The following is an 11,158-nucleotide window of genomic DNA, read 5'->3' on the forward strand; positions in this document are numbered from 1 at the left end:
CAACTCATTTTTAATGGTTTTTAAGCATATGTTAAAAATTTATCATTTATTTTTCAGTGAAATTACTACTTCAAATTATACAACAATTTCAAGATCAGTAAAGGATGAGGTAGGTAGGTTGGAGAGTGGCGGCCTTATTTTCAAAAAAGCTCACTTAACCTCAAATAATGGCCCATTGTGATACCACAGGAATAGCATTAGTATATACATAGATTGAACGATCAGAATACAACAGTAAAGGATTGGATTTTTTATTATTTCATCCGAAGAATATTTCGAGTCATTATTTTTTAATTCGTTTTAAATTCGTTATTAAATTAATTTTATGTAAAAAACACCCAAATCCACTAATTTCAAAGATTTAATTTTACAGAATTATAATTATTCAATAAATATTAAATAAATTAGGCATGAGAAATTTTGCACCACAATAGAACCCTTCAATCCAAAATTTTGGTGAAATGCGTCACAAAGAGTCACAAAGTGGTGACTCAATCTTTCAGTGACCTACTCACAGGAAAAACTATTTTGTGTGCAATAGTGATTTAGTCAGAATTATATTTGGTTGATTTACAATCATTATAAGACATTATAATCATTCTTAGTATAACAAAACGTGATTAATAATAATTAATAATATATTTACATATCAGTATGTAAGCCAAGTGTACTCACTTATTACATTTCTAGGTAATATGCATGATTTTTATTCACTTAACTTCCGATAACTCTAATTGAACTAAGATCAGTGAAACATTTATTTTAAAACATCAATTAAAACATTTGCTACAAACAAAAATAAATCATGTCAGACTCCACATCGTTATTGGTCATACAATACCGTATTCAGTACTAATCGTATGTAGTCATCTTCATTAACTTTACCATCTTTGTTTAGATCAGCGTATTCAAACATTTCAGCCAGTTCTTCATCATTTAAGTTCTCCCCCAGTTGTCTGCTAACAAGCTTCAAGTCATCTAGAGTGAGACTATTTTTTCCAACACCACAAAATAAACGAAATGACTTGCGCAAATCCATCTCGGTATCTTTTTCACCAATTTTCATTTCCATCAATTTAACAAAATCATTGAACGATATACGTTCAGTGTTGTCCTCGTTGATTTTAGCAATCATTGCCTTAATATCGTCTTTCCTTGGTTCGAATCCCAAAGCACGAACAGCGACTCTGAGATGATTATCGCGCAGAATACCAGTACAATTTGAATCAAGTAAATCAAATGTTTCCTTCATGTCAAGAAGTTGTCGATCGTCAAAACGAAGTTTGTGTCCAATTTTTTGAGGTGTGGAAACATCACCTTCACTATCCCTCGATATAACTGAATCATCGTCTTCATTGTTAGAACGTTCTTCTAAATACCTCTGTAATATCTTTTCAGGAGTGATGGACTTTATTGGGGGAGCTTTTTGACGTTTACGAGTATTGCTTACAATTGACATTTTTAATGAAAATCAAACAAATCTGCAATTAATCACTTGTAGTTGTTTAAAGAATTGAAAAACTGAAGTCTGATTATTGATAAACATAAAGTTCCTTGCACATTCTTTGACAATGATTAACAAATATATCCTGATTGTGAAACAGTTTTTTATATAAATTTTTTTTATAATATATTTTGGAATGTTGTTTTACTTATCCAAAAATATACAGGCTAATGTGATTCGAAAATGATTTTGAAGTGATACATCTAATATTATGTTTAAATTAGTTCCAATTGTTTTATTTCGGAAAAAATAAGCAAAAGTTCTGAAATAAAAATGTCATTTGATCACATTTTCTGCGAATGCGTTATCAAGATGAGTGATTAGACTAAACATACCTTTTGCAATAACTTTTCTCAACATTGTGACCATAATGAACTACACCACTAGAATCGTACAGAAATTTGAACTCTAACTCAATTTCTAGATGACACCACTAGAATCGCACAGAAATTTGTACTCGAACTCAATTTCTGCACGACTTTGGCGTAATATTTTCGATCTTCGCTGACGTTTTGCCTGTGATTCGCTTGATTGGACAGTTGCTTCTGAGACATTAGCATCGCGTGTTATGTTATTACAAATTTCATCTAATTCCTATAATCGTCTAATTGTCAATCGATGATTATTGATCACTAAATGTTTGATTCACATTGTTCATCTGTTGATGTTGTTGGCTATTATATGGTATATCCAATATTTTTATATTAACAAACAATTCAAAACAGTCATTATTTGTGGTTCAAATAGAGTCATCAAGTTAATTGAAGCTGAAATGCCAGTTGTTAATTAAATTTTAATTTAAAGTAGGTGAGTTTTATTGCGCCACCAAGAGAAGAATCACAAATCATTACAAAAGTGCTATTAGGTATACTTCACAAGATGATGTCTACCGTATGTAATAAGGCGGATTCATCGTTTGGTTGCTGAAATAATAGTCAATCATAATCCGGTTCATTGCTATCGAGCTTGCCAATAAAGACAAGTACAAAACCAACAAATAGAGAAAAACATATTTACAGAATTTCAATTATAAGGTAAAGCCTTGAGCATTAATAAGAAGAGAGATTATTAAATTGTGACAAGCCATTGAAGTTCAGCCTTTGGTATCAAAATACCGGTGTTGTCATAAGCTGAAGGTAGATATTATACATTACAAAAGATTTCTGGCCTGTGGTATCAGAATCTTGCTGTCATCATAAGTTAATGGTAGATATATATTACAAAATATTTCTAGCCTATGGTATCAGAATCCCGGTGGCGTTATAAACTACGGGAATAAAAAAATTTCAGCCTGTGGTATCAAAATACCATTGGTGTAATATTTTCCTAAAAATAATTTAGGCATCTTTGTTTTATATATATAATATATATACATATATATATACAATATATAAAGCAAATAATACTAACGAAATTTCTCATAATAAATTTTATTAATATAATTATTTGAAATATTTATTTTTTTCTATAGTATATATATAAAGAATGATAGAAATAAATAATTCATTCAATATTTAAACAGTTCAATTTTTAATATAAATATTATATAAAATAAATATTATAAATGTAATCATAAATATTATAAAATTTATTTTATACATGTACGTGATCTATTGATGACAAAGATATAAGTATTTGTATTTGCAGATAGTTTTTAAAATTGAAGTCCCGATTCGACAATCTTTATTCCCGTTCTTTAATGACACTCAACTTTTCTAAGGTAGTGGAGTAATATTTAATTCTATCAAAGCTCGTTTACATTACTAATGGCAATGAACAATATTTATTATATATAATATATATTTATTTGAGTTATTTTTAAAAAACTATTTTATACACCATCGATTTCTCTTATTATATCTCAAAGAAGTCCAATTCTCTGTCTATTCCATTTGACAATCGTGGTCATTAATGCACAGAATACAGCGTGTGCCTATAACCTCATCTTTTACCAGTCATAACAGTCTATTTTAATTTTCTTATATTCTCTGATTTGTATGAATTTAGCCGTCAAAATATAACTTAAAAAACAATTTTTTATTTTTTTTATAAGAAAAATAAGAAAAATTTTTAACTTGACTTTTCATCTTTATTCCACTTGCTCGGATTTATATTCAGTGCTTTCTTTGAAATAATTGAACCTTATGTGCTATTTTCTTATATTATCAGTTTAGATGCAATATTATCATGAAATTTTGATAGTATATATATGATCTTCCCGATCAATTTCTCACCAAATCTAATTGCTAGTAGATGATCACAATAAACATACCTATTTTTCTTAATATAAAATTGTAGGTCAATTATATATTTATTTAGTGTTCGCATTTCATTTCATATACATAAAAAAAATTTTACTAAAATATCTTATCCAAAGCCACACCGATGATGGAACCGGAACCTTTTTGTGGACTAGGAAATAGCACGCTCCTTTCTCTCATAAAAATAAAGGAGAACCAGAATAAAAAGGACTACTGCGATAATATACCAGGAGTAAAACAATCCAAATCACTTATTGGTACCTATAACCTATAACCTATCAAAAGAAAAACTTAGAATCATCACAGGTATCCTAACAGGGCACTGTAGACTCAAACACCACCTTACAAAACTGGATATACTTACGGATGTAAACTGTAGATTCTGTGAAGAGAATGAGGAGTCGGCCACACATGTGCTGTTAGAATGCCCTGCGCTAATGCACATACGATAAAACTCTGTAAAGTAGATTATATACTACTTTTTATTGATGCAACAGGGCTTAAAGACCTACTGTAAGCCCAGAAAGGGGCACAATAGACCCGACGGTCGCAATGCTACATCCCCTAACAATAATAATTATCTTATTCAAAAGAAAAAAATTTTACTTTCGATTTCTTACTTTATATGTCAACTATTCATCACAGTCGATTTCGAAAAGGCTCTTCCGAAAAGACTCTACGTAAAAAGACTTCATCTTAATATGCTCCTCACGCTTTTATGTCGTGCGTTGAAGTAGCTTTCCCACTGCATTATAGCAACTGAATAAACTTCATTTACCCTTTAAATGGTATTAAAAATCAATTACATTTGAATAAACTTCCGAACCTTCAAATATAAAGCAAAGTCTTTTGTAAATAACCGTGTTCGTAATTTTGTTGAAAATATTATAAAGAAAAATGTCCAATTTAATTTAAAAATACCTGTGCCATTTCCTAATACGGAATGCACTTGCCACAATTTATGAGTTGATTTGGCACGATTTGCTCTGCGAAGTCTATTAGCTCGTATTCAAGCGTTAAAAATTTATTATAGATTTTTGTATTTTCCCATTATTTCCTGACAACCTTTTGTACGAAACTCACCATACCTACGGGGAACGGAGCCATTAGTTTAAAATTTTTCCAGTCCACTTTGTCGACTAATGCGATTTAATGGAAAACTGGTGCAAGTAAAAGTAAAGGAAAGAACATTTTAAATTGTAGCATCAGGAAATAAATTTCAGAGTTAGAAGAGTTATTCAGACTCTTAAGAAAGTTAAATAAATGCAATTACACGTGCACTAAAAAGCTGCTGTTCAGTAAAGTTATTATATCTATCATCTATAATCTTCGGAAACAAATTAATGTATTAAGATTTCCAATTCTCCATATATTTAATTACATTGAAATTGATTCTTCAAACTATCAGCTGTTATTGTAAGTTAAATTGTGCCTATAATTATTTAGATGAACCCAACATAAAGTATATTAACTCCAATAATTTTAATATTGTTGAAGACGAAAAGTTTTTCGACTAGAATAACTAGGATTGCATTGGAACAATTATTTATAAATCATATTATTTAAAGTTACGGATAAGATGGTACATATAATATAATTCACCTCGGATCTATATAATACTCCATCGCAAGCCTAATTAATAGAAACTTATTGACCAGTAAACAGAAGGTTAATTCACCCTGTCTTGCAAAGACATTGCAAGGTGCACGAAATGCAAGAATGCTAAAAATTGCAAGGGTGCGAGAAAACCTCTGTTGCCGAATTGCAATATTAAAATAAAACAGCTGTTGTTTTTCTTTTTTGTTTCGTTGCAAGCATACATACATACAAGATTGCAAGCAATTGCAAGAAATTTCGTGCACGTATTTTCTTGTTGTTCATTAAAGGCTCGAGCAATCTGTATACTTCGTGCACCTTGCAATGACTTTGCAAGACAGGGTAAATACCTTTAAAGTCTTTATACACATCAACCCAACACTACATACATATTATATCTATCAAATTACAGTCAAATTGTTACAGCTATGTGTCCGCAAGTCGTTTTCATTAAATTTATTGCTTGAAGACGATTAAGTACTGTATAATAATCTATCGAAGATATTGAAATCATGTTTTATTTTAAACCTAGTACGAATATTCTAAAATTGTTTTCTTTATTTTTACGTTCGAAACCAGAAATCTGGTAACGCTATGAAATGAAATTATAAAGTTCTAACTAAACTGTATGTCAATAATGCTCTTTCTGGATATGTAAACTATTCTTATTGTTATTTTTGAAAAAAGAGTTTCAAGTAATAAATATATGGCATCTTTAAAAAACCACATTATAAACCGTTCCTAATGCCAATAATGGCATAAGAACATAATGGACTTCACTTAGAATTTATGTCTGTATATATATTATAATACAATATTACCATATTGCTTTACAAATCGCCAAGAGTTTATGAATCGGAAAATATAAACCGTGACTTTGATTGTATTTGCACGCTTTGTATGAACTTGGGGTTCAATTAAGTTGACTGAACCTCTCGTTAACTGTAAAGCGATTTTCGCTCTGTCATTTCTTGTCTCTTTTGTATTTACTTTGCATAACATTGGAGGTTCACTTTTTTTATTGAACCGCTTGCACGCATTAATTTAAGAGTTATGATTATTTTACGTACATATTTTGCGCGACTTGTTTTCTCTTTTATTTTTATATTTGTATGTATGTTTTGTGTTTATTCAATACTGAACATAGTCCCAATGTGAATGTTATTTCATTTGCATGATTTGTAGGCAGCGCGGTGCAGTTTTTTTCTGAACCTTAGTATATTTTAGGAGGAATGTGTTTACTCTTTTATTAATTATAAGTAATGTTGGGTGTAACTAACATATGTATGTGTGATTTTGTTTGTATTGTACGTTTTGTGTTTATGTTAATCTGTTTGGAAAAGCTATTATAAAAAATGTTAAGTAGCAAAATAGCGAGATTATTTACCTAATAAAAAAAGATCCAAAAAGGAAGCTTTGTTAAGGGGTTCAGTGAACACTCTGAACCATTCGACGCCTCGCCTCTGCATACAGTGCATTTTGTGGATGCAATGCATTTTCTATATGAATTTTTGAGTTTTCACTGCTCCATATGCGGTAATCAATGGTCTGAAAATCGCATCACTACAAAAAATCCGATACAAAAAATCCTTATCATTTTCATAAGTATTCACAATCTTAACAGGATTAATTGTTGTTAAACATTTCATGTTGTAAAATTGCATATCCTAAACTAAGTATGTGACGCTTTGGATAGTAGTCCTATAGTGCTGCCAAATCAGAATTAAAGATACCATAGTGGAAATTCATACCAGAAATATTTGTGATCTGAATACCATTTATGGGTAGAATTGGAAAAATCTATGTTATATTCTTCCAGTAACCATTAAAAAATAAATTTTTTATCGAAAGTGAATAAGTGTGTGGCCTTTATACATTAATAAAATCAAGTATATGCTTTAATGTGAAATTTTCATTATAAGAATATTTCTTAATGAATATAAAACTTTAAATCAGTAAAAAATATGATTATATATGGCTAGATATATATTTTGAAAGTGGTTTTGAATATATTTAAAATAATGTATGTTAAATGCATTGCAATTTCTTAGATGTCAGTTTCGATTTGGGTTATAATCTCAAAAGTATTGCTTCATGTACTTCCACACTATAAAGTTATTCATATTTCCAGCTGATGTAAAATAAGCTATACGGAAAAGAATTAATTGACACCACAGGGCAAAATACATATGCGAATGATTCATTTCTCATATCTGATATTTTTCGGTTGGAAAAGCATTTTCACGATGCCATGCAAAATGCAGTCTCATAACATATTATTTGTTCGCGCTTACTCCTGTGTGCTCATCATTGCGTTCTCATACATGCATTCTCATGCACAAAATTATATATGAATGTCTTGAAAGTAATATACCAACTTTGCAAAGCTATGCAATACTGACATGTACAGAAGAGATACTTTCGGTACAGTATGTTTAGAAAGTTGTTAAAGAAAGGAGTCGCATGTGCAATAAAACAATATTAAGCGAGAAAATTATTCAAATGCATTTCAAAAATTTCTCAAAAATAACTTCGCGATATTAAACCTGCAAGGAATGATGTAAAACTTTTTTTATTATACGAGTATTTGAAATCTTATTTTTGAGTTGTATTATTTTGCTTAAACACTCAAAATAAATACGGTTTTGATTTCAATAAATAAGTTTTTAAGTTGAAAAATTGAAAAAAATTATTTATTTAGTTGAATAGTAGTTTAGGCTAATTGCTGATGTCTCACAAGTCATCATACATGCACGTACATGTATGCATCATATACTCTTGCAGAAGTGTTTTAAAAAAAAATATTTAAGCTCCCTTCATACGCACCGGACTATATCCTTCTCAGTTATCGCAAATAAAAAGGACAGTATCGTATTGTACTGCAAATATCCAAAACGGATTTTGTTGTTTGTTAACTACTCCTTAAGTAATAGACCTTTTTCAAAAAATTTTTTGTTATGTTGGTACACCCATCCTTGACATATGGTACAAATTTGAGCGCCATCTGGCAATTAGTTTGTTTACAGCAGCTGTTAATGTAAGACCACCTCAAGTGCATTTAGTGATTTTTACTATGGAAAATTCTTGTTGTACGCGATTTTTTCACCAAACATGGCACCACTGTCATTGCTCAGGCAACATATTCGCCAGATCTGGCGTCGTGCGACTTTTTCCTGTTCCCGAATCTCAAATTGCCCCTTCGTGGTAAGCGTTTTGAGTCGATTGAATCGGTAAAAGAGAATTCGCTGAAGGAACTAAAAGCCATACCTTCACGGGCCTACGAAAAGTGTATGGAAGATTAGGTTAAGCGTTGGCATATGTGTATCGCTTCAAAAGGAGCATATTTTGAAGGAGATAAAATAAATTTGAAATAAAATTTAAATTTGTGTCGTTCTTTTATTCAAAGCTTGCAGAAACACAGGCTTAAATTCATTTTTCGGTAAATTTTGTACTTCAAAATCAAGTTCCAACAGTATTATAAACAAATCGCTATAACATAACTTTCGAGACTGCAATTTTATAGTTGCTGTATAAAATGGTTTTAAAGTAGAAACACGTTCCGTCATAAGTCTACAGTTCTTTTCGCTTAAAAAAGACCATCATTTGAAATAATAAACGGTTTTAATAAAAGTAGTCCTTGCATTATTTCATATATGGAATTCCATCTGGTTACACAATCAATAAGTGCTACTTCATGACCTCCATCCATCAGCATATTGTGGTAATACTTAGTCGTTAATTTTTGTGATAATATGCGGTAGGTGTCAATATTTTCTTTAATACTGTAGATTTTTAAAGCATCGTTCACACAAAGTTGTATGGTATGAACCCCACATTTTATAAATTGAACTCTAAATGATATAAGATCTGACAGTATACGTTCTAAATGGCCCAGATATTGTCACTTTCTGCTGCTAACTCCTCTCTTAATTCTTGATTTAAATCCTCTACAGTTTTGATCATGTTAGCAGCATTATCAATAGTAATTGTTAAAATTTGAGCTAAATTTATTCCATAATCTTGAAGAACTTCCATTAAAATGGACTTCATGTATTCGCTTGTATGTGAGGTCTTTATTTCTTTTAGTCCAAGCATTTTAATTGCAATTTCTTTATCTTTAACATACTGCACATTTATTGCAACTACACTTAAAATGTTTATTGAAACCGCATCAATTTTTATTGAAATGAGCTTTCATTTTAAGTCTTCAATAATTTGGTCCTTATTCTTTGTGGAATATTTCACAATTCGCTCGTTAACATTGTATTCATTTATTTTTATTCCAATAACATTTAGTAGTGGTTCAGTCAGAACTTTAAATGCTGTATCCGCAAGCAAGCAGAAAGGCCTCATATTTTCAGTAAAGAGGTGCACAATAGCTACTTCAATTTTCCGTTTATTTACATTGATAGAAATTTTTTCCGTTTATTTACATTGATAGAAAATATTTATATTTCATCACAACTATTTCTTTGTAATTAAGGTGACAATATAAACAGTGACTTACTTAAAACTAAAAGAATTACAGCTGATCATAACTCACAATGTTAATCAACTAGCCTTCCATTACAAAATCATACTAAAAATTCTTGTATAAAACAATTTTAAAACTTTTATTAAAATATATGTTATGCAAACAAAATTAAATTAAATCAGACTCCACATCATTATTGGTCATACAGAACCGTATTCAGTACTAATCGTATGTAGTCATCTTCATTAACTTTACCATCTTTGTTTAGATCAGCGTATTCAAACATTTCAGCCAGTTCTTCATCATTTAAATTCTCCCCCAGTTGTCTGCTAACAAGCTTCAAGTCATCTAGAGTGAGACTATTTTTTCCAACACCACAAAATAAACGAAATGACTTGCGCAAATCCATCTCGGTATCTTTTTCACCAATTTTCAATTCCATCAGCTTAACAAAATCATTGAATGATATACGTTCAGTGTTGTCCTCGTTGATTTTAGCAATCATTGCCTTAATATCGTCTTTTCTTGGTTCAAATCCCAAAGCACGAACAGCGACTCTGAGATGATTATCACGCAGAATACCAGTACAATTTGAATCAAGTAAATCAAATGTTTCCTTCATGTCAAGAAGTTGTCGATCATCAAAACGAAGTTTGTGTCCAATCTTTTTGGCTTTGCAAGTCTCAAAATCACTATCCATCGATGTACCTGATTCATCGTCTTCGTAGTTAGAACGTTCTTCTAAATACCTCTGTAATATCTTTTCAGGAGTGATGGACTTTATTGGGGGAGCTTTTTGACGTTTACGAGTATTGCTTGCAGTTGACATTTTTAATCAAAATCAATCAAAACTAAATTAATCGTTTAGAATAGTTTTAAAAACTGAAAAACTGATGTCTGATTATGATTAACAAATATAGATTATGAAACCTATCTGGTATACAAATTTTTATTTTAACATACTAACATACAATTACGTATACCTATTTATTTTTGTTGACATTAAATAAATTAATTGGTTACTTAGATGAAAAGTACATAATTCAGAACAAGTTATTAAATAATGAAATCATTTACCTTATCACATAAACAAATGAAGCGATTACGTTAATTTAATTTAAAAGACAACCGTTTTTATACAATAATTGCTTTAATTCATGAACGAGTCACTGAATTTAAATAAGATTTATTTATTTTTTTTTTTTGTGATGTAGAGGTGGAATGCTTTACGCACCGTCAGACCAACCGTCGTCGAAATGGTGGGCCTGTCTTCCTAACATTAACAATATTAATAATATAATGTTATACTAATAGTATACGGAC

The 11,158-nt window shown here is 30.3% G+C and overlaps 1 protein-coding gene across 1 annotated transcript; it reads right to left on the minus strand.

The window, feature by feature from the left end:
- Positions 1-678: 678 nt before the first annotated feature.
- LOC119685444 (caltractin-like) lies at positions 679-10,781 on the minus strand. Its single transcript, XM_038099718.1, has 2 exons — positions 10,452-10,781; positions 679-1,246 (listed from the first exon to the last, which is right to left on the minus strand). Exons 1-2 carry the CDS (start codon positions 10,662-10,664, stop codon positions 824-826), a joined length of 636 nt encoding a protein of 211 aa, XP_037955646.1. The 5' UTR covers positions 10,665-10,781; the 3' UTR covers positions 679-823.
- Between the last annotated feature and the right edge of the window lie 377 nt (positions 10,782-11,158).

This window comes from Teleopsis dalmanni, chromosome 2 (genome assembly GCF_002237135.1).
Source record: "Teleopsis dalmanni isolate 2A chromosome 2, ASM223713v2, whole genome shotgun sequence".
Classification (NCBI taxonomy): Eukaryota; Metazoa; Arthropoda; class Insecta; order Diptera; family Diopsidae; genus Teleopsis; species Teleopsis dalmanni.

What these genes read in the sequence shown, in the direction of transcription:
- LOC119685444 (XM_038099718.1), bottom strand. Translation starts at nt 10,664, where the DNA reads ATGTCAACTGCAAGCAATACTCGTAAACGTCAAAAAGCTCCCCCAATA. An exon ending in GACAACTTCTTGACATGAAG is followed by an intron (nt 1,247 to 10,451) that starts GAAACATTTGAT and finishes CTTGACATGAAG; the next exon opens with GAAACATTTGATTTACTTGA.